The sequence below is a fragment of the Cuculus canorus genome, chromosome 15 (genome assembly GCF_017976375.1).
Source record: "Cuculus canorus isolate bCucCan1 chromosome 15, bCucCan1.pri, whole genome shotgun sequence".
NCBI classification, from domain to species: domain Eukaryota; kingdom Metazoa; phylum Chordata; class Aves; order Cuculiformes; family Cuculidae; genus Cuculus; species Cuculus canorus.
In genome coordinates this window covers 1,678,763-1,702,799 of record NC_071415.1, presented here as the reverse complement: position 1 = coordinate 1,702,799, position 24,037 = coordinate 1,678,763, and the positions used below count along the sequence as shown (strand labels likewise).

General features: G+C 53.1%; 1 protein-coding gene across 4 annotated transcripts in view; it reads right to left on the bottom strand.

Annotated features, from left to right (window-relative positions):
- Positions 1–24,037, bottom strand: part of RAB11FIP3 (RAB11 family interacting protein 3) — a 96,565-nt gene that overhangs the window by 39,443 nt on the left and 33,085 nt on the right. For 2 of the 4 annotated variants that reach the window (XM_054080509.1, XM_054080510.1), the window contains exon 3: positions 8,190–8,281. In XM_054080509.1, coding sequence (XP_053936484.1) covers positions 8,190–8,281 — 92 coding nt within the window. Of the gene's footprint in view, positions 1–8,189; positions 8,282–8,524; positions 8,592–20,218; positions 20,287–24,037 lie in introns of those variants that run through there. The other 2 variants (XM_054080511.1, XM_054080512.1) reach the window with 2 other exon arrangements.

The window sequence follows — 24,037 nt, the reverse complement described above, 5'->3', positions numbered from 1 at the left end:
AGGTGAGGGAAGGGATTCTGCGCCCCTGCCTCAGTCTCATGAGACCCTACCTGGAGCCCTACGTCCAGTTCTGGAGTCCCCAACATAAGAAGGATATGGAGCTGTTGGAATGGGTCCAGAGGAGGCCACAGAGATGATGCGAAGGCTGGAGCACCTCCTGTACAAGGACAGGCTGAGAGAGTTGGGGTTGTTCAGCCTGGGGAAGAGAAGGCTGTGGGGAGACCTTAGAGCAGCTTCCAGTACTGAAAGGGGCTCCAGGAGAGCTGGGAGGGGCTCTGGATCAGGGAGTGCAGAGACAGGACAAGGGGGAACGGTTTGGAGCTGAAAGTGAGGAGATTGAGATGAGATCTTGGAAAGAAATGTTTTGCTGTGAGGGTGGGGAGGCCCTGGCCCAGGTTGCCCAGAGCAGTGGTGGCTGCCCCATCCCTGGAGGGGTTCCAGGCCAGGTTGGATGGGGCTTGGAGCCCCTGATCCAGTGGGAGGTGTCCCTGCCCATGGCAGCGGGTGAAACTGGATGGGCTTTGAGGTCCTTTCCAACCCACACCATTCCATGATTACATCAAAGTCAGATGTCCTGACAGCAAAGCTAATTAGGAAACCCCAACCACGGCTAGTTCTACTTTTCCAGCTCTTACTCAGACGTCTTTGCTCCCAGTGGCACTCCCTTCCCCTTCACTTGGGCTCCTGCAGCCCAGCTCCCACATTTCTCAGTCTCACACACTGTGCTCACGGCTTAAGATAAGGCTTCAAGGTCTTTGCTTTACAGACGCCTTCCAACTTTTTTGTGCAATGCAAACATTTCAACTGGGACCTTTTCCTACCAGCAAAGAAATTTCTCACCGTAAGTCTGAATTAGGATTCTCCTTTCAGGGACATTCGCGCCCTATTTACTCTCCCATCCTCTCCTCTAAGCAGTACTGATACATGAATAGACACACAAAATGTGTGCTTGCTGCCCAGAAGGCCAACCATGTCCTGGGCTGCATCCAAAGCAGTGTGCCCAGCAGGGAGGGAGGGGATTCTGCTCCTCTGTTCCTCTCTTGTGAGACCTCATCTGGAGTATTGTGTCCAGTTCTGGAATCCTCAGCAGAAGAAGGAGATGGAGCTGCTGGAACGGATCCAGAGGAGGCTACAGGGATGATCTGAGGGCTGGAGCACCTCCCATCCGAGGACAGGCTGAGAGAGTTGGGGTTGTTCAGCCTGGAGAAGAGAAGGCTCCAAGGAGACCTTAGAGCAGCTTCAGTACCTGAAGGGGCTACAGGAAAGCTGAGGAGGGACTGTTCATAAAGGCTTGTGGTGATAGGACGAGGGGGAACGGGGATAAGCTAGAGAGGGGCAGATTTAGACATAAGAAGGAATTTCTTCACTGGTGAGGCCCTGGCACAGGTTGTCCAGGGAAGTTATGGCTGCCCCATCCCTGGAGGTGTTCAAGGCCAAGTTGAATGGAGCCTCCGGCAGCCTGATCCAGTGGGAGGTGTCCCTGCCCATGGCAGGAGGTTAGAACTGGATGACCTTTAAGGTGCCTTCCAACCCAGACGATTCTATGATTCTAATAGGAATTTCCTATTCCTAATAGGAATTTTCAGGCTTCTTGTTACCAAGTTATCACCATGCACTGATTCTGGAGTCCAGTCCCAGCAGATTTAGTAATTTGATTAGTGTATTTCCTTGTGCCAAATCAACGCAAAGATAATACCGACTGTTCACTTGTTTGCTGCAGAAATGCGCCCTGCGAGTGTCAACAGGATGTGGAGCTCCACAGAGAGCACAAAGGCTTTGGGGACAGCGGGGATGTTGCTCAGGGCTCCGTGTGCTTCCCCAGGGGACAAGGAGAAGAACAGCCATCCAGCCCCTATGGCAGGTGGGTGGACCTGGATGGGCTTTAAGGTCCCTTCTGACCCAAACCATTCCATGATTCAATGATTCCCTCCCAGATCCACTTCTGCCGTGCTGTATAAGTTGCTTCTGAGCGTTCCACCAGAGCGGACATGCCTTGGGGTGATACTTGCAGGGTGTCCACGTGCATGCCAACTTCGCGTCGCTGCACAACGGGGCAGCACTGCGCTTCTGAGCATGCAAAACAGAAGCAAAACACTCCTCTCGTGGCTGAGCGTGGCTCAGCAGAATGCCTTTTCCTGGCTGTATGGAGAGGAGCCACAGCAGCCGCCCAGCAGATGGCAACAGCTCTGCAGAAGGCGCCCAGCACTGCTCAGCACCGCCTGTCCCAATGCATCCACACCTCTCACCTGCAGGTGTTTTGGCTGCTGGTCTCCAGAAGGGTCTTTCTGCAACCTTGCTGGCCCAGAGCCCTGTGGCTAAAACCAGCATTCATAGAATCATAGAATCACCAGGTTGGAAAAGACCTCTTGGACCATTGAGTCCTATCTGCCACTAAACCATGTCCCTGAGCACCTCGACGACATGTCTTTTAAACTCCTTCAGGGATGGGGACTCCACCACTGCACTGCGCAGCCGCTGCCAGCGCCTGATGAACCTTTCGGTGAAAAATTGTTTCCTGATGTCTGGTCTGACCCTCCCCTGGGGCAGCTTGAGGCCATTCCCCCTTGTCCTGTCCCCTGTCACTGGGGAGAAGAGCCCAGCTTCCTCCTCTCTACAACCTCCTTCCAGGCAGTTGTAGAGAGCAATAAGGTCTCCCCTCAGCCTCCTCTTCTCCAGGCTAAACAACCCCAGCTCTCTCAGCCGCTCCTCGTAAGACTTGTTCTCCAGCCCCCTCACCAGCTTTGTTGCTCTTCTCCAGACATGCTCCAGAGCCTAAACTGAGCAAAGGATTCGGGGTGCAGTCTCACCAGTGCCGAGTGCAGGAGCAGAATCCCCTCCCTGGACCTGCTGGTCATGCCGTTTCTGATCCAAGCCAAGATGCCATTGGCACCTGGGCACACTGCTGGCTCATGTTCAGTCGCTGTCAACCAGCACCCCCAGGTCCTTCTCCTCCAGGCAGCATTCCAGCCACTCTTCCCCCAGTCTGTAGCGCTGCATAGGGTTGTTGTGCCCCAAGTGCAGCACCTGGCACTTGGCCATGTTAAACCTCATGCCATTGGTCTCAGTCCACTGGTCCAGCCTGTTCAGATTCCTTTGGAGCCTCCCTATCCTCCAGAAGGGAAGATGGACACTTCTTCCCAGATTAGTGTCGTCTGCAAACTTGCTAAGGGTGCATTCGATCTCCTCATCCAGGTTGTTGATAAAGATATTGAACAGGACCAGACGCAGCACTGAGCCCTGGGGACACCACTTGTGTCCAGGCTCCAGCTGGAGTTAAATCCATTTACCACCACCCTTTGTGCCTGGACAATTCTTTGGGCCCATTTGTGCTATTTATTGTGCTCCCGGCCAGCCCATCCGCCAGCCCACCTACGTCTGGAACGGGATGATCTTTAGGGTCCCTTCTGACACAAACCATGCCATGATTCCATGCCTAATCCCAGCAGCACATGGAATTCTTTTGGCTTGCTTTCTTGAAGGGAGATTCAGCCTTTCTGCTCTGCAGTGCTCAACCATTCCCAGGAGATGGGGCAGAGAGCACTTGTCCCAGGGCAAGGCACCGCGGGCATGGAGAAAGCCAACTCCAAATTCACCTTTCCTGCAGAGCATCACACATGTGTACCTCAGAACTGAGTCATGAGCTTCACGTCAGGTAACGATAACACCTACCTTCTAGTCAGTCAGCAGCAAAGCTGCGCCAGCCCAGCCTGGGGGAAAACAGCCAAGGACTTGGGTGTCAGCACAGACAGAATCCAAGCTCCCTTTACACAGCTTTAACAAAGCAGGGTGGCCAAAACTGCTGTCATTATTTTTGGTGATGTTCCCCTGCAGAAGTACCTGGAGCCCTGTGTCCATTTCTGGAGTCCTCAGCACAGGAAGAACATGGAGCTGTTGGAGCGAGTCCAGAGAAGGTCACGGAGATGATCAGAGGGCTGGAGCACCTCCTGTGCGAGGACAGGCTGAGAGAGTTGGGGTTGTTCAGCCTGGAGAAGAGAAGGCTGTGGGGAGACCTTAGAGCAGCTTCCAGTGCTGAAAGGGGCTCCAGGGAAGCTGGGGAGGGGCTCTGGATCAGGGAGGGCAGAGATGGGATGAGGGGGAACGGTTTTCAGCTAAAAGAAGGGAGATTGAGATGAGATCTTGGGGAGAAATGTTTTGCTGTGAGGGTGGGGAGGCCCTGGCCCAGGTTGCCCAGAGCAGTGGTGGCTGCCCCATCCCTGGAGGGGTTCCAGGCCAGGTTGGATGGGGCTTGGAGCCCCTGATCCAGTGGGAGGTGTCCCTGCCCGTGGCAGGGGGTGGAACTGGATGGGCTTCGAGGTCCCTTCCAACCCAACCCATTCCATGGTTCTATGAACTGTGGAAGTCTTTGACTTCGCGAAGGTCCCTGCCTGAAGTATCCAGATCTTGCCCTTCCTGTAGGAAAGTGCAAGTGTTGGTTCTCTGTAGAGCAAACACTTGCTGAAAGACACCAGTGTTGGGTACTCGGGGTTTTCTGCACATCTTTAGCTCTCTGATGACAGCCACCAGAAATGGGGATGAGTCACCAAGAACAGCAACCTTATTAACAAAGAGAAGACATTTTCATTTAGGCTGCTTGAAGCACTTGTTTACACTTGTTTGAACAAACATTTGATAGAAAAGCTCTGTGGAGGCCCCAACCCTTGTAAAAGCCAAGCATTTAAGCCACAGTGATCCTTTGCTATTTAAGGGGGACAGAGTCAATACTCCAAGTCCAGCCACCACGACTACTCAGCCCCATGACACAGCAAACACAGCACCACTTCTTCAGCTCATCTTCCAGATGTTCTCTGGTGTGACATGAGAGGATGAAAGCTCACTGTGCTCCCTCACCCCGCAGCCCTGCCAAAGCAAGAGGGGCTCACTCGTTGTCTGAAGGCCACCAGCTGTGTTTTGGGGGCTGAGAAAGCAGCTGTGGTGTTAAAGAAGCTGTTTAGCTGCCTCATGGTCCCACCAACCCAAGCCTCATCCAACCTGGCCTTGAACCCCTCCAGGGATGGAGCAGCCACCACTGCTCTGGGCAACCTGGGCCAGGGCCTCTCCACCCTCACAGCAAAACATTTCTTCCTAAGATCTCATCTCAATCTCCCCTCTTGCAGTTGAAAATCGTTTCTCCTCCTTCTGTCCCTGCACTGCCTGATCCAGAGCCCCTCCCCAGCTTTCCTGAGGCCCCTTTCTGTACTGGAAGCTGCTCTAAGGTCTCCCCGCAGCCTTCTCTTCTCCAGGCTGAACAACCCCCACTCCCTCAGCCTGTCCTCATACAGGAGGTTCTTCAGCCCTCCCATCATCTCTGTAATGATCATCATCTGTGATCTATTGCAACATCTCCACATCCTCCCTGTGCTGAAGTCTCCAGAACTGGACACAGGGCTCCAGGTTTGGTCTCACCAGAGCGGAGCAGAGGAACAGAGCCCCTCCCTCACTCTGCTGGTCCCACCGCTGTGGCTGCAGCCCAGGGCCATTTATTCCATTGTCTGCCTCACCCTTTCCACAGCAGCTCCGTGCTGCACCTGATGAAGAAGGGCCAGGAGCCCGTCTATCTACCAGCTCTGCTGTGCTGCTTAAAAACACTCCTTTGCTGCTCCCAGTATGTTGCTTTGTAGATGGCTTTTCTCTTCCCCCTTCCCTGAGGCAGCTCAAGCTTTCTAAGGTGCAGCGCTACAGGACACGTGGAATAAAACGCTGGTCGGGAGCTCGCTGCTCAGCTGAATGAGAACAAAAACCATGCGCCCCAAGACACCAATTTATTTTTATACTCATAAGGCTGAGCGGTATTTCTCAATCTCGTTCTCATTTGCTGAACCTCTACAAAATCCTCGCAGGCTGAAAATTACTTCAAATCATGTATCCAAGACAACAAGGGTAATTCTTTCCCAGCATATTAAATGGAGACACCGGCAGAGCTCTGATCTTTAGCTGACTCCCCTGAATTCAGCATAAGAACCCATTTACATCTTTCTGAAAAGGAGATTTCAGGATTCATCACCTTTTTTCCTTTGGGTCACCTTGTCGTTTCAAGGAAACGATGGCCCAGCAGCAGAATTATTTCATCCCAGTGGAGCACACACCTGGCTTGTTGGTATTTCTGCCGAGAAGAGCTTGCAGCACTGACAGAGCTCATCTGTGTTAAATTAGCCCTCAGAAAACATCCTCGCTCTGCATCTCGAGAAGATTGTCCCTTGGTGCAAGACTCAGAAGCAAGAAGTGAAGGCCCTTGCCTGCACAAGCACTGCCACGCAGACTGTAGCAGCCTCAAAACCACGCACTCCAGTGGCTAAAAAGCACACTTGTGGCCTTGGATGAGATAGAGAAATGATATGAAACCCCATCTCCCCTTTCTGCCCTCCTTCTACCCAGCTGTTTGGCTTTACAGTTGTCTTTCAAAAAGGGAAAATAAGCTAATATTCCCCCTGACTTGAATGCCTTCTGCGGGAGGAACCCAGGATCATGTGCTCTTAAGGCTGTGTTCATCCAAGCAGTCCTAAGGGCGTGAGTGACTCGCCCAGGGGGACAGTGCGAGTCCGCTGATGATGGAGAATGGAGGGCAGCAAACCACAGAATCATGGAATGGTTTGGGTTGGAAGGGACCTCAAAGCCCATCCAGTTCCACCCCCTGCCATGGGCAGGGACACCTCCCACTGGATCAGGGGCTCCAAGCCCCATCCAACCTGGCCTGGAACACCTCCAGGGATGGGGCAGCCACCACTGCTCTGGGCAACCCGTTCCAGGGCCTCGTCACTGTCAGCACGAAGAAATTCCTCCTTATGTCCAGTCTAAATCTGCCCCTCTCCAGTTTATACCCATTGCCTCTTGTCCTATCCCCACACGCCTTTGTAAACAGCCCCTCCCCAGCTTTCTTGTAGCCCCTTCAGGTACTGGAAGGTCACTATAAGCTAAAGCAGCTCAAGAGAAAGCCTGCACCTGCCTGTGAAATGGGATGATGAGCTGGTTGAGTATCAAGCATAAGCTGTCAAATTGAGAGCTTCAAGCCATCTTAGACGTGGGCTTCTTCTCACCACCATGGGGAAGCCCAACACCCACCTTATCATTAGGAAACGCAAAAATAGAGCTTGAGCCTTTTTTCCAGAAGTCACAAGGCCAAAATATCACATTACAGACAAACAAAGACAGAGGTATTTCCATGCACATATAAAGGAGCTTGGGAGTCCCTTTGCAAGTAATAATTTGTGTGATAGAGACATCCAGGCTACCAAGATGCAAGAGGTAATCAGAGAATGGCTTTGGTTGGAAGGGACCTCAAAGCCCATACAGTTCAAATCCCGTGCCACGGGCAGGGACACCTCCCACCGGATCAGGTTGCTCAAAGCCCCATCCAACCTGGCCTTTGGGAAAGGAAAAGCAGAAGGAAGCATAGAGTCTCCACGCGGGACCAGAGCCAGCTAGTCCTCTGCTCTGAAGGCACCTGCAACACCTTCTGCTCCAGGCTGGAAGGCGTAGAGCAGGATCGGAGAACGTCTACAACCAAAGCCTAAAAGCCCACAACCAGAGACACCAGGTAACTGTAGCAGCAGCCTCCTTTCTAGCCACGAAGAGGAGACAGAGATGTCACTGTAATATGTTCCTGTGCTTAGGAATGCAGAGGGAAGGGAGGGATGGAGGCCATAACCTTAACGAAAGGCAACCCCCATGTCAGACAAGCATCCTTGATCAAACCCAAGAAGAGAGAGAAAAATAAGCTCTGTTTTTGCCTCCTGCTCTGCCTTTTGCTGCCAAACAGCACTGAGTGCCACCTGACCGCTCTGCTGTGACCCTCAGGTAGGCTCCTGGTTGGTACATCACAAAATCAGGCTCAGGTTCTCCAAACACAGATGCTTCAGCAACCAGACAAAGACGACAGCAGCAGGCACCCTTCCCACGCTGCTGGTGTTTCACCACAAAAATGACATCCCACCCAGGGCACCATTCTGCACGCTAAGACAGCACTAGCTGTAGGGTTTTGCTTGAACACCAATTGTAACTTAAACAGCCCCAAAAGCTTACTGCAAGTTCTCTGGGCCGCTCACCTACAGCTTGAAGGATTTGTCTTTCCCACACCTTCTGCACCCCTGCACCCTGTCACAGCAAATCTCTTCTCCCCCAGACGAGCCCTCCATGCTCAAGTCTCCTGCTGACCACGGCTGATGTTTGCAGAAGGTAACCACGCTCATACTTGCCTCAAACGTGACGAAGTCATCAAACTCATCAGGACAGGTCGGGGCTTCCTCCTCGGGGGTATATCCCATATCATACAGTTGGCTGTCAGGATCTGCAGCGGCAAAGAAAAGAGAAAGAGCATCACCAAAAAGGAAACGCGCGCCCTCAAGCGAAGGAGAGGTCTAAGAGACACAACAGAAGAAGGACAAGAACTTCCTCTAGCACACACTGGTGCCTTCAGCTTTCAGAAAGGACCTCTGCTTCCAGGCATCCCACCACCACCTCAGCTGGGAGGCAGAGGTCCCATGAGGGCCCTTGCTGCTCCGACGGGGCTGGCGCCTGGATTCATCCCTACCCCGCCATGGTCTCTGTTCCTTATCCTGGTTTCTTCCCTATCTCCATTTTCTGCATCGTCTTATTCTTCTCCCAGAAGGCTTTAATCCTGCTGTGGGCAGGGAATACATTAGATCTATGTGTGACAGCCAACTACCATGGGAACCGCAGAGAAAGCAGGCTGCACCGAAGCTTTTCTCATCTCCTGCTCCTCCCGTGGCCAGCCACATCAGGAGCCATCCTTGCAGGGGGACGGGAAAACAGGAGGCTTGCAAGGAGATTTCTTAAAACAAATATTCCTCCTCCCACCCCCAAACACCCATCTGCAGTGGAGCGGAGCGGCATTTCTCCAAGCCCTTCAACTAAGGAAGAGAGCATAAAATTCCCCGCGTTCCCTCAAGCAAGAGCTAATGCCCGACCCAGCACACGACCTAGATCACAGGCTGGAAACACCAAATCAAGATCAGATGCTGCAGTCCCAAAAATAAATAGCAGGCTCAAACCCACACGCCTCGAACGGCGAGCGTTGCGGCACTAGGTTTGTCTGATGTGGATGAACTTGTCCAGGCAGAGGGAGTCGTTATGTCAGTGCTCCTAGGGAAGCTCGGCAATCGCTTGGATTTAGGGAGGGACAGGCTATCCCTTTACGGCTTCTCGAGGCAGATGATGAGACTGGAGCTACAAAGCAGGGGTCTGCTTTCTGCGTCCTTCAGGCTGGTGGCTTCCCAGCAGGCTGGCAGCCTCACTGACTCAACCAGGCTGCAATCCAACCCAAAGGGGCTCCTCAGTCGCATGATGCTGGGCTGCAGCCCTCCCTCAGAGGGTACAACCCTTATACAGTTGCAGCCAGAGCTCCTGCTTTGGGTCCATCAAGAAGGACCACTTTTCATGAAGCAATCCGTACATCTAGTACGAAGTCAAGGCATTAGGGCACAAGGACAGAGTAAGAAATCAAGCTTATGGCAACAGCCCTCCCACTCAAACACCCTCCCCAGCTTCTCCTTCACTGCCCATTAAACACAAACACAGTCTGGACCCCAGGAGATGCTAAAGCCACCAACCTGATGGCTACCGGCAGCCCATGGTGGTGGGAGAACCAAGAAATGAGCCTTCTCCTAACCTAGGTCTGGGGCTCCCAGGGGTTAGACTGTAAATCAAACCCAGTTGGCGTAAGCCCAACTGCTTTTCCAGAAGCCAGCATACGATGCTGTGCTCTACAGCAAGCACACGGTGGGGTTACAGCTCCATCAGACAAAAGGTGCTCTTGTTCACAATTCATGACTTCAATAAGACTCCTGCTGCTCTCGCCGCCCATGGCAAAGGGCAGGACCACTGGTAGGAGCTGTGCTTCCAGCTGCCGGGCTCCTGCATGGCAGATGCACCTGAAGATGCTGCTGCTCAGGTAGGTTCCTCAGGGCAAGGCAGCCTCAGGCCACCTCTTCAATGGGTTTAGCACTGACTAAAGAACTATTCTTCCTCTGCTCAAATGTTACCCTGTCCCTACCTGTACAGCTCCACCATGGGTCTGAGCCTACAGCAAGAGGAGTCTTCCCACTGAGCTTACAGCAAATTCCAGTACTGAAAGGGGTGCCAGGAAAGCTGGGGAGGGGCTCTCGATCAGGGAGGGCAGGGACAGGACGAGGGGGAAGGGTTTTCAGCTGAAAGAGGAGATATTGAGATGAGATCTTAGAGAGAAATGTTTTGCTGTGAGGGTGAGGAGGCCCTGGCCCAGGTTGCCCAGAGCAGTGGTGGCTGCCCCATCCCTGGAGGGGTTCAAGGCCAGGTTGGATGGGGCTTGGAGCCCCTGATCCAGTGGGAGGTGTCCCTGCCCATGGCAGGGGGTGGGACTGGATGGGCTTTGAGCTCCCTCCCACCCCAAACCATTCTGCCGTTCTATGAACATATATTCCACCTTGCTTGGATTCTCCTGGATTTGCTTCTATCTCAAGATTTGTGAGTCTCCTCGTTGGCATCAAGGAGGAGTCTTCTGGGAAAACCAAGCAGTGCTCCTGAAAGGCAACCCCTCTCACAACTCCAGAACAGAGGGGACAGTCAGCTCGGTCTCTTGTGGATGACGAGGCATACAGGCCATGTCCATCTCCCAAGAGGTGGTTCTGCTGTGGACAGGAGCATCCATGGGGCCAGGTCAGCTCACTGGGACACACGCTGCAGGCACAGGGCCCTGATCCTGTGCCCAGCAGGACTCTGCCCAGCAGCATGTCCCACCTGGTGACAGCTCTGCTCTCCAGAGCCTCCGAGCATGCCCTGGCACAGCACAAACGCCTCATCTGCAGCACATCTGAACCCCTGAGCTGACGGTGGCAAGGCTCCAGCCAAGCAGACGGGTGCTGGGCAGCTGGTAGTGCTTCCAGCTGCCTGATCTCACAGCTCTGCCGGGCAACCCAACCTGCCTTCCCGGTGCCCCCTCTGCAAGGCCATCTCCAGTGCTGCTGGTGGCACCCCACAGCATCCCTAGGAACCGCACAGCACCCAAAATGTAGCACAGCCAGGCACAAGCTGCTCCTTTCAGCTTATGCCCACATTATTTTCTCCCTCCCCTTCCAAACAGACACACAAAAGCTTCCTGTTTTTCTACAGGCACAGATAAAGATATTTCTCCAGCTCTTTCCTCCCAAAGAAACTTGAAAAGGGAGGATTTGCAGTCAAGCGAAGGCTTCCAGCTCCCTTTAGAAACATGGGTGTAAAGCGTGGGCAGACAACGCACAAGCAGCTCCCGATATCAGCTGCCTCCTGCACAGCCCTTGCCCAAACCGAGTCCTCCTGGAGCCTTCCCAGCTATTCAAGTGCTTCTCAGTGTAGGGGCAAACGTGAGACCGGTTGCTCCATCTGTCAGCACAGCGCGCAGCCCAAAGAGGGGGTCTCTGCGCGGGTTTGTCTTCACAGCAAGCTCTACTTGGCAAAACAAGCAAAGGAAGACCATTTGAGAGGCCACCTGCAGCCAGCAGAAGCCATGACCAGGAGACAATGCTCTCTCCATGCCCCATGTCAGAGAGCAGAGACAAACACCACCACAAAGAAAGGTTGACTTTGCTGCTCCACTCATTCCCTCCCCCTCTGGAAAAGCCATATGGTGCTTTGTGTATAGGGAGAGTTGCCATGGAGAGCCTGCCTGCAAGCCTTCCAGCACAATAGGCTGCATCGAGCTTCCAAATTCCTGTCCAAAAGAGCCAATTCCCCCCCAAGAGACTTTTGCTGCTCAACTCACACTCCTGGTGTGAAGAGCACCATCCTGCAGGTGCAGGAAAAGGCATGTGGTGTGAGCTGGAGGCTCCGCTAGCTGTTCTCCCTGCCACACCTTTAACAGGGCAGGATGGCCATAGGCCACCAGCAGCAGCACCACACAACCCTGCTCCAGCGGCACATGGAGAGCACAAACACTCAAATTCCCTCCACTCTCCCCCTTGGAACTCAAAGCCAACTCCCAGCTGATGCCGTACTGTCCTTCACATCCCCGTCTCCATGACCCTCACACTATAAAGTACACTTCACCTTACACTCATCCCTGATTTCACACAAAATCTTACTTTTCTTTGATGGTCAATGTGTTCAGCACACTTAGAGTCACCTCTTTGCCCCCTCTGCTCCGCTCTGGTGACACCTCACCTGAAGCCCTGCCTTCAGTTCTGGAGTTCTCAGCACATGAAGGACATGAAGATGTTGGAGCGAGTCCAGGGAAGGCCATGGAGATGATGTGAGGGCTGGAGCACCTCCTGTGTGAGGACAGGCTGAGAGAGTTGGGGTTGTTCAGCCTGGAGAAGAGAAGGCTCAACGGAGACCTTGGAGCAGCTTCCAGTACTGAAAGGGGCTCCAGGAAAGCTGGGGAGGGGCTCTGGATCAGGGAGGGCAGGGACAGAACAAGGGGGAAGGATTTTCAGCTGAAAAGTGGGGAGATTGAGGTAAGATCTTAGGAAGAAATGTTTTGCTGTGAGGGTGGGAGGCCCTGGCCCAGGTTGCCCAGGGAAGCTGTGGCTGCCCCATCCCTGGAGGGGTTCAAGGCCAGGTTGGATGGGGCTTGGAGCCCCTGATCCAGTGAGAGATGTCCCTGCCCATGGCAGGGGGTGGAACTGGAGGGGCTTTAAGCTCCCTTCCAACCCAAACCATTCCATGATTCTATGCCCTCATTTCTCCCAGCATTTCAAAAATCAGAGTCCAAACAGTGCTGCGTGAAGCTTCTGACATGGACTGTCTCTGTCTGAAGACATCTGCCTGCTCTCCCGTTGATGGGAGTATTCATTCTCATCTTCCATGCCAACTGCAAGCCAAGAGCCACCTCCATCCTGTATCCATTGAGCCTCAGAGCTACTGGCCATGCTCCAAAGTGTGGCCTCACCTACAGCAGAGACAGAGCCACCTCCGCAGAGATATCTCCTGGAGGAAGGGCCCACACGCAGCTCAAGAACCAGGTCCTGGAGTCTTTGGAGGGGTCAAGGCGTGCTGAGCTCTTGCAGCGGCCAAGGATGCGCTCTCTAACATCTCATTGTGCTGACGGGAGGATCGCTGCGCTTCAGAAGGGCTCCGGCGTGCAGTAGTAACCTGGGCTTTTGAAGAAACACAAGAGAGCGTAGAGCTCCGGGGACAGAAGCCCCAGGGTACAGAAGGTTCCTGAAATAGATTCTAAAAACTGCTTTGAGAAAACAGGATTTCAGTAAAAAGGCACCTTGAGTGAAGAGCTGTGGGTACGGGAGTGACACACAGGTCAGAAACAGAGCCAGTTTTATCGGCTTCATAGAGGAATGACCTAGAAAAACAGAGCCTTTCAGAAGTATTTAAGTCATCTGCCAACACACACTGTTCGCGCTGCCGCAAGCCACACAGCCACAAACTCAGAGCGATTCAAACAGTATGGATTATGTGCAGCAAACAGACCTGAGTTATTCAACACAGGAATAAGGCCAGGAACCTGCACCAATGGCACAAACCAAAACAATCCCCTCAAAAAAAAGGTTAAACGAAGTTTGAGAGGACAACTGATACAAACGGAGCTCCCCTACAGATTAGGGGAAGAGTGGCTGGAGAGCTGCCTGGAGGAGAAGGACCTGGGGGTGTTGGTTGACAGTGGCTGAACATGAGCCAGCAGTGTGCCCAGGTGGCCAAGAAGGCCAATGGCATCTTGGCTTGGATCAGAAATGGGGTCACCAGCAGGTCCAGGGAGGGGATTCTGCCCCTGGAGTCGGCACTGGTGAGACTGCACCCCGAATCCTGTGTTCAGTTCTGGGCCCCTCGCTACAAGAAGGATGTTGAGGCTCTGGAGTGTGTCCAGAGAAGAGCAACAAAGCTGGTGAGGGGCTGGAGAACAAGTCTTATGAGGAGTGGCTGAGAGAGCTGGGGTTGTTTAGCCTGGAGAAGAGGAGGCTGAGGGGAGACCTTATTACTCTCTACAACTGCCTGGAAGGAGGTTGTACAGAAGTGGGTGTTGGGCTCTTCTCCCCAGTGACAGGGGACAGGACAAGGGGGAATGGCCTCAAGCTGCTCCAGGGAAGGGTCAGACTGCATATCAGGAAAAAATTTTTCACAGCAAGGGTCACCGGGCACTGGCAGAGGCTGCGCAGGGAGGGGGTGGAGTCCCCATCCCTGGAGGTGTTTAAAAGATGAGTAGATGAGGTGCTCAGGGACATGGTTTAGGGGCAGATAGGAATGCTTGAACTCGATGATCCAAGAGGTCTTTTCCAAACTGATGATTCTGTGATTCCATACTGGGCATGTGGCTGGAGAAGGAGGTGGCAAAAGACACACAGCAAGCACCAAAAAATGACATGCGTCCGGGAGTATCTTGCACCCAAAAAAGAAACAGAAGGGAAGCCTCTGTTTCCAGAGGCAGCTCAGGGTGTTGTGCTTTCACTGGAGCTCCAGCAGCCACAAGCTGTTCACAACTGCAGGATAAATCCAGCACCAGTCCAACCATATGCCCTCTGGCTCTCCAGAAGTGATCCAGTACATTTATATTTGATGCTCACACATGAATGGTGGCACTGATCAGAGCTGGGAAGTGGAGCTTTCTGCTATTCTGGCAACCCACACCGCTGACTCCTCCAGAGATAAGACAACAAGCCAGGGGCACTTACTCAAGACTATCATTTTACAACCAAAACTTACACAGACGGAATACCCAAGTGGCAAGCTCAGGCTCCCAAGGAGGCAGTGGCAGATTAAGAATGCTTACCCAGCCCTCATCCAAGCCACTCTCAGCTGATGTGCTTTAGCACTCCGTCGTTTCCTGAATAGCATTGCTCATGGATCGGTACTTACTGATACTGGGTGGAGTATGCATTGAGAGGAGCCCTGAAGAGAAGGACTTGGGGTGCTGGTCCAGGAGAAGCTTGACAGGAGCCAGCAACGTGCTCTTGCAGCCCAGAAACCAACCGTGTCCTGGGCTGCATCCAGAGCAGTGGGACCAGCAGGAAGAGGGAGGGGATTCTGCCCCTCTGCTCCGCTCTGGTGAGACCCCGCTTGGAGCCCTGCATCCAGGTCTGGAATCCTCAGCACAGGGAGCTGCTGGAGTGAGTCCAGAGGAGGCCACAGAGATGATCCAAGGGCTGGAGCATCTCCAGTATGAGGAGAGGCTAAGAGAGTTGGGGCTGTTCAGCCTGGAGAAGAGAAGGCTGTGGGGAGACCTTAGAGCAGCTTCCAGTGCTGAAAGGGGCTCCAGGAAAGCTGGGGAGGGGCTCTGGATCAGGAAGGGCAAGGATAGAACAAGGGGAAGGATTTTCAGCTGAAAAGTGGGGAGACTGAGATGAGATCTTAGGAAGAAATGTTTTGCTGTGAGGGTGGGGAGCCCCTGGCCCAGGTTGCCCAGAGCAGTGGTGGCTGCCCCGTCCCTGGAGGTGTTCAAGGCCAGGTTGGATGGGGCTTGGAGCCCCTGATCCAGTGGGAGGTGTCCCTGCCCATGGCAGGGGGTGGAACTGGATGGGCTTTAAGGTCCCTTCCTACCCAACCATTCTACAATTCTATGATCATCAAGAATTAAGACGTCCAGTGGACAAAGGCACCAACCCAGGAGGAGACATGGCTTGGTACAGTCAGAATGGGATTGAGATGCAGTAAGCCATAATTAGTCAGAACTGCAGGGAAAGGCTTCTCAAGGCTGGGGATGCCCAGCAGAGCCGGCCCACCTGCTGCTCACCCATCACAGCCCAACCAGCCACTCTGCAATTAGGACCAATTTCGCAACAAAGCCACATCACACGCAGCCTCTGCTGTCTACAGAGAGACCGGGAAATGCTCAGAAGAAACAGTTTCACCATATCAATCTGTCAAGGCTTCACAAGGGAACACTCAAGGCACAGTCACAAGCCTCCAGGCCGTGACAGAGCTCAGCAGGAGCAAAGACATAGGTGAGTAATTATCCCTTCATTAGTAACACCAGACTGACTAGATTCCTAAGGATAAATGATCTGACAGCTCCAGCTTGCCTGATGGTGCAGAAGCAAGGCGATGGGCTACTTGCTCGAGAAGCCAACCCTATGTGATCCCTGGCCAAACATAGCTGGGGAGGATGGAGGAGACCTTCTCCAGCTTCCCAGGTTGAGCTTTAATAATCCCTCACTCCAGAGCTACCATCCAAACCTGAGAAATCAAAACAAGGAGGACCAAAACCAGCCCCACCACCCTGATGTGGAGGCACCAGCCCAGCCTCTTCCCCCAAACAGCAGGCGAGCCCAGTCTCCCAACAACAGATATGGAGCAAACCAGCCCACTCTCAACAAAGCAAATGAAACACACGATGGAGAAATAGCGAGACAGCAGATGGAGGAGGAGAAATGTCTATTTTCTAATAGCAGTTGCCTTTGTTTTCTTTTTAGTCAGCATCTCCATAGAAGAGAGAGTGCTCAGACCGCTCCAAGGCTCTCATAAAACACTGCTCTCTGTTTTCATACTGACTGTTTCCCCATGAAATCAGGGGGTCCCTGCAGTGTTTTTTTATCTCCTTCACCAGAAAAATCAGTGTTCTTTTGGGTGTCAAGCTTAAGCCTTCCACTTGCAATTTAAACTCACCTCAACTTGCCTTTATCCGGCTTGGGTTATGGTCCGAAGGTCTCAGCAGTGACCACAAGCGTTCTTTACTTCATCAGGACACTGGGAAGCCCCTCTGCTCTGTCACCCACCGTGCTACCTGGTAATGCTTTCTGCTCACAAAGAGTTGTGTACAAGTGGTGGTGCTGTGGGCAACGTGGGATTTAACCACAGTTCAGCTGTGTGCCATGGTGCAAAAACAGATGGCTTTGCAGTACCAGGAACCACATTTCTGTCAGATTGCGAGTGTATTTTGGACCTGCAGCCTGTTCCACTCCGTAACAGCAATGGGATGCAGCAAGATTTCTCTGGCATATACCTCAAACTACGCAGAAAGAAAGCAAGCCTGGGTGAAGAATGGATGGAGAGCAGCCCTGAAGAGAAGAACTTGGAGTGCTGGTGGAGGGGAAGCTCCACATGAGGATGTTTTACAAGAAGGATGTTGAGGCTCTGGAGTGTGTCCAGAGAAGAGCAACAAAGCTGTGAGGGGGCTGGAGAACAAGTCTTATGAGGAGCGGCTGAGAGAGCTGGGGTTGTTTACCCTGGAGAAGAGGAGGCTGAGGGGAGACCTTATTGCTCTCTACAACTGCCTGAATGGAGGTTGTGGAGAGGAGGGAGCTGGGCTCTTCTCCCAAGTGACAGAGGACAGGACAAGAGGGAATGGCCTGAAGCTCTGCCAGGGGAGGGTCAGGTTGGATATCAGAAAAAAATTCTTCACAGAAAGAGTCATTGGGCACTGGAACAGCTGCCCAGGGAGGGGGTCGAGTCACCTTCTCTGAAGGTGTTTAAGGAATGGGTTGATAAGTGCTGAGGGACATGGTTTAAGGGAGTGTTAGGAATGGTAGGACTCGATGATCCAATGGGTCCTTTCCAACCTTGTGATTCCATGATTCTATGAGCAGGCAATGTACGCTTGCAGTCCAAGAAACCAACTGCATCCTGGGCTGCATCCAAAGCAGAAGGACCAGCAGGAAGAGGGAGGGGATTCTGCCCCTCTGCTCCGCTCTGGTGAGACCCCACCTGGAGTCCTGTGTCCAGTTCTGGAGTACTCAGCACAGAAAGGACATGGAGGTGTTGGAGCGAGCCCAGAGGAGGGCACAGAGATGACCCGAGGGGCTGGAGCTCCTCCTGTGTGAGGGCAAGCTGAGAGAGTGGGGGTTGTTCAGCCCGGAGAAGAGAAGGCTCAACGGAGACCTTAGAGCAGCATCCAGTCCTGAAAGGGGCTCCAGGAAAGCTGGGGAGGGGCTCTGGATCAGTCAGTGCAGGGATAGGATGGGGGGAATGGTTTTCAGCTGCAAGAGGGGAGATTGAGGTGAGATCTTGGGAAGAAGTGTTGTGCTGTGAGGGTGGGGAGGCCCTGGCCCAGGTTGCCCAGAGCAGTGGTGGCTGCCCCATCCCTGGAGGGGTTCAAGGCCAGGTTGGATGGGGCTTGGATGGGGTGGAACTGGATGGGCTTGGAGGTCCCTTCCCACCCAAACCATGCTGTGATTCTAATCCTCAAAACGGGAGAGATGCTCCTCCCAGCCTCCCCTTCCCAGGGCCCCCGGGGGGTGCTGAGCCATAGCAGCAGTTCGACAGCAGTGCGTTTGAGCGATTCTCTGCCGTTCTCAGCCCAGAGCTGCGAGAAGCCCTGTGGACACAGTTTCTCCAACACTTCTGCGCTTCTCCCAAAAGTAGGTCAATGCAGCCTGTCATCTGCCAGGCTGTTTTTTGGGAAGCTGTGCTCCTTGCTCCAGCCTGGCGTGCACGGAGCAGGCCAGCCCTGGCCCTGATGTAACCCTTCACCCAGCTGCCAAGTTCCAGGAATGAATAAACCCAATTGTTTACGTACATTAAAAGAGAAATGCAATCCACAAAAAGCCGTGGTGAGCCAGAATCACCCGCCCCATCCGCATCCTAGGCTTTTCCCTAGCATATTATTTAGCATAATATTAGCATATTTACTGTGAGGGTGGGTAGACACTGAGGTTGCCCAGAGCAGTGGTGGCTGCCCCACCCCTGGAGGTGTCCAGGACCAGGTTGGATGGGGCTTGGAGCCCCTGATCCAGTGGGAGGTGGAACTGGATGGGCTTTGGGATCCTTTCCAACCCAAACCTTTCCATGATTCTGCGATATTATAGCAGAAATAAGAGCTTGAGGATGAAGTGGGTTGTGTGGTTCTGCTCACCGCTGCTCCGAAGCTCAGCAGTGGGATGGGTTTCTAAGCTGAGAAGTAACTATCCATTCCCTCCTCCCCAGCCACTGCTTTGAAGGGGCACAAGCAGTTAGTCCCGCTCCTCCAAACTAGAGGATGAGCTTACACTAACACAGGGAAAGAGCGCAGTCAGAGTTAACCTTACTGAATCCTGGCAGCTGCACGGCTGGAGATAAATAGTTTTGTGGGTGGTGGTTTTGGTCTTGAGTCTGCTTTTAAGAAGTAAATATCCTTCTTCCCAGTAGAGCCAGTTTGGAGTTATCCCTTTCAGCGTGAAAGCATTCCAAAAGAGAGGAGAAGCGTGCGCAACGGGGGTGCCACGCGCTGACCTCCCGTCTCTCCAGTGCTGTCACGGAGGAGGCAGAGCTTTTCCCTGTCCCACACCAGCTGTGGGTGAACAGAGGAGCACCCTCGCCCTCCAGCCATGCTGGTTCGCTCAGTGGCAGTGATATAGGAGCCACGGCAGGGGAAGAAGCAACTGCTGAAAACAAGCATGGAGAACAAAGCTACATTTGCAAAGGTAGGTGTCCGAGTGCTCCTGCTCTCTCCTTGTCTGAGCTGTGATAACAAAGGATTTGGCAATAGACCGCAGAGGACGTAGCCCCATTGAGGCTGGGCTGGCCACTGCATTTTGGGGCTCCTGGAAGCAGAAGACCAACTTTTCTTCTCCAAAGAAATAGTGTGATGTGGGCTGGAGGAAGAGAACAAACACCCCAGTGCCACCAGCCCTGAGGCTCTCTCCTGTGCCCTCCCCTCACCTTGGGGCAGCCGCTAGAGACAAACCACAGGCTGGTTTGGGTAGGAAGGGACCTTTAAAGCCTGTCCAGGCCTACCTCTTCCCAGTGAGTTGGGACATCTCTCGCTCCATCAGGTTGCCCAGAGCCCTGTCTCACCTGCCCTTGAATGTTCCCAAGGATGGAGCATCTCCTCCCTCGCTGGGCAGCCTGTGCTGGTATTTCACCACCTTCAGTGTAAACAATTTCTCCCTCAGATCTAGGCTGAACCTCTCCTCTTTCATTTTAAAAGCATTCCTCTTGTCCTATTCCTATAGGCCCTGCTAAAAAGCTTCTCCCCAGCTTTCCTGGAGCCCCTTTTGCTACTGGGGGGCTGCTCTAAGGTCTCCCTGGAGCCTTCTCTTCTCCAGGTTGAACAACCTTTTGCCCTACAGGGGTGAGAAGAACTCTGATCTACAAAGAACAGTGCAGGGATTTGGTTTTTTTTCCGGTATACATGTAAGTTCCAAAATGACATTCAAATCTTCACTCCTTCCAGGGGCAGAATTAGTCCTCATCTTCATAAACTCCTTACCCCAACAAGCAGCACATGCAGAACATACAGATACACCAGAGCAGAGCAAGATGCAATGCTAAAAAAATACATAATCAGAGTAATTTTGATGTTATTCTTGCTCATGAATCAATCTTGATTCGCCATTCCTGGCAGCCCCTGTTCCCTGAGCAACAGCTGTACACAAAGAGGCATTGGTCCTACCTTCAGCCATCAAGCGAGCTGCCTCCCTAATCGGGGACGGTTTGGCCAGGGTTAGGACCAGGCAAGAGCCGCGGGGAAGCCTTCACTGCAGCAATGCTGCAGGAATAAAGAGATCAGCAGATCTGATGAGAACGTAGGAAGAACTCGTTCCAGTGCCAGATACTCACCGAGTTTAGTCAAACGTGCACACAAGCTCTCCTTCCATCTGCTAAGCTTCACCAAAGCCTTTCCTTTTAAAAAGCAAATGCCTCGAATATTAAATTGGGCCTGGGTACCCTCAAGGAGAAAATATGTGAAGATGTCAGCAGCAGCCTGTTCAGATACTACTGTATTTCCAGCATCGGTCTGGAAGAGAGACCACTGGAGATGCTAATGTAAGGGAATGTAAGCTTTGGCTTCTGGAATTATCCCTGTGCAAGGAAAGCTTTCATTTTGCACAGCAAAAGCCATCTGCAATGCAGATCCTACAGAGGGGAAAAACCTACACACAAACCAAACAGTGGTTTGTGTTACCACATGGAGCCAGATATCCAACATGCTCTGCACCTCTGAATGCTCTGTGGAGCCAGAGCCAACGCCGGTCAACAGGGCAGCAGCCAGCCTGGCTCTCCTGAAGTTAATCCAGAGCCACCACGCGCTATCCAGCAGCCTCCTACAAGCACCGAGTGGCTCCTGGGCACCCAGAGCCGTGATCTCAGAGGTGGCACCAAACCACTGTCAGATCCAGAGATGTCTCTGAGGTGCCAAGGCCACTAAGAAATGGGGCCCTAAGAAAAGAATCCTGGAATCGTTACGGTAGGAAAAGCCCTCTAAGCTCATCCAGTCCAACCATCAACACAATATCAACATGCCTACTAAACCACGTCCCAAAGTGCCACATCTACACGTTTTTTTGAACCCCTCCATGGATGGAGATTCCCCCACTGCCCTGGGCAGCCTCTGCCAGGGCTTCATCACTCTGAGTGAGGAAATGTTTCCTAGTAGCCAATCTAAACCTCCCTTGGCACAGCTTGAGGCCATTTCCTCTTGTCCCATCACTTGTTTCTTGGGAGAAGCAAGGGTGCAGAACACAACCTGTACATAGGGAGAGCGACATGGGGATAATCACTCAGCTCCGGATTTGAGAGCTGATGTGCAGTTCCCTCTTGGCTGTCAGCTTGTTAACATGTTAACACTTGCGGTCTCCATCCAGGCTTTCCTTTGAGGAAATCCCCAAGTCGGCATTCAGCTATCAGGAGCACACCAACCACTTTGGGCCATGAAACTGCAGCTTCTGCTCCGAGGATTGGGCAGCCTGATCCAGTGGGAGGTGTCCCTGCCCATGGCAGGGGAGTTGGAACTGGATGGGCTTTTGAGGTCCCTTCCAACTCAAACCATTCTATGATTCTATAATTTGCTATCCCACACCCAGCCCTGCCTCAGTCCACCAAACACCTTTGGTAAGCTGGACACATTCCTCCTGCTGAGGACCTCTTGTTCAGCCCCACAGGGGTATTTCCAGTGAGCCATAGCTTGTTCCTTCAGCACAGCACTCTTGAACCTACCACCCCTGAAGCCGGCATTGCTAGGAGTCCCCACAACTCCTGCTCCGCGCTCACCCCTGCCAGCAGGCTGCCGGCTAAGAAGAGCTCAGTTATTGCATCCAGGTTTGGGTGTTGCCTCTGGAGTTGTATTTTCCATCTTCCCAAATCCAAATCGCTTTTAGTTGAAGCATTAGAAAAGAAAGGTTTGACTATTTCTACCTTCTGGCCCTCCCCTGAGCGCATGAACACAGCTATTCCTCAGTGCACAGGGGCCCCTTTGTTCAGGGAGCAGAAGCCAAGGCGGAAGGGATGGATGGGACCACACGCTCCAGGAATGCACCTTCCCCTGCCTAACACAGATGGTGTTTGACCAACACCAACAGTGATCCCCGTGCATGCACAGAGCCCGCTCCCAGCAGGCCTTATCTGGGGAAGACAGACAATAGAATCATGGAATCACAGAACCATAGTATCACCAGGTTGGAAGGGACCCACCGGGTCATCGAGTCCAACCATTCCCAACACTCCCTAAACCATGTCCCTCAGCACCTCGTCCACCCGTCCCTTAAACACCTCCAGGGAAGGTGACTCTCCCACCTCCCTGCACAGCCTCTGCCAGTGCCCAGTGATCCTTTCCGTGAAATTTTTTTTCCTGATGTCAAGCCTGAACCTCCCCTGGTGGAGCTTGAGGCCATTCCCCCTTGTCCTGTCCTCTGTCACTTGGGAGAAAAAGGCCAGTTCCTTCCTCTCCACAACCTCCTTCCAGGCAGTTGTAGAGAGCAATAAGGTCTCCCCTCAGCCTCCTCTTCTCCAGGCTAAACAACCCCAGCTCTCTCAGCCGCTCCACGTAACCCTTGTTCTCCAGCCCCCTCACCAGCTTCGTTGCTCTTCTCTGGACACGCTCCAGAGCCTCAACATCCTTCTTGGAGTGAGGGGTCCAGAACTGAACACAGTGCTCAATACAGAGGGAGAATAACCTCCCTGGACCTGCTGGTCACACCGTTTCTGATCCAAGCCAAGATGCCATTGGCCTTCTTGGCCACCTGGGCCACTGCTGGCTCATGTTCAGTCGTCTGTCAACCATCACCCCCCAGGTCCTTCTCCTCCAGGCAGCTTTCTAGCCAGACTTCTGCTAGTCTGTAGCACTGCATAGGATTGTTATGAATGGTTTGGGTTGGAAGGGACCTCAAAGCCCATCCAGTTCCACCCCCTGCCATGGGCAGGGACACCTCCCACTGGGTCAGGGGCTCCAAGCCCCATCCAACCTGGCCTTGAACCCCTCCAGGGATGGGGCAGCCACCACTGCTCTGGGCAACCTGGGCCAGGGCCTCCCCACCCTCACAGAAAAACAGTTCTTCCCAAGATCTCATCTCAATCTCCCCTCTTGCAGCTTCAAACCATTCCCCCTTGTCCTGTCTCTGCACTCCCTGATCCAGAGCCTCTCCCCAGCTTTTGTGGAGCCCCTTTCAGGACTGGAAGCTGCTCTAAGGTCTCCCCGTAGCCTTCTCCAGGCTCCACGTTCCCGAGGCCAGCCAGTGCCCCATGGACCCCATGCCAACCTGCTCCTGAGGAGCGCTGGGAGCTGGGGATAAGAACGTAGCCGCAGCCCTCTCTTCGAGACGGGTGCCACAACAGGCTGGAGAGTCTCATTAAATCTCAAATCCAGCTTCTGTGGCAGGCAACTCTTTCCACTCTCTCCCCACCACAGTCCGCATTACCTGGCCATGCAGAAGATCACAGCAGCAGAGAGACCAGAACTGTTCCGTGGCAGCAGAGAGATGGCATCATGGCTTTCAGTGCTGTTAAAGGGTGCAATGAAGGCAGAGGCAGGCTGGAGGAGTCCTAGATCAGTATGTTCCTCAACCAGTGGGAACACACCTCAAACAGCTGTCAAAGGACTGGGAGAGAGGAGTTCTATATCCTCCCTGGACGCAAAGGCCAACTGAACGCGACAGCAGTTGTAAGAAAAGCCGCTGACAATGCAAGTTCTGCTGGGTTTTGTAACTGCACCTTCGGTTTGACAAACCCGACTGTAAGAACACACGTAAAATCACAGCTATCCTGCTATGGAGAGTGTCCAAGAGAGAGAGGACAGGGAGAGAAGAGAGGAGCATCTTCAGAAATAACTCCTTCCCTACATTAGGGCAGGCACTGCGAGGTACGAGCTTACAGCAGCAGGTCACACTTCAGTGACTTATTTGGTGCTGCTGAGGCCAAACTTCGAATCCTGGGTAAGTTTTGGGCCCCACACTCCAAGAAAAACCTTGAGGGGCTGGAGCGTGTCCAGAGAAGGGAA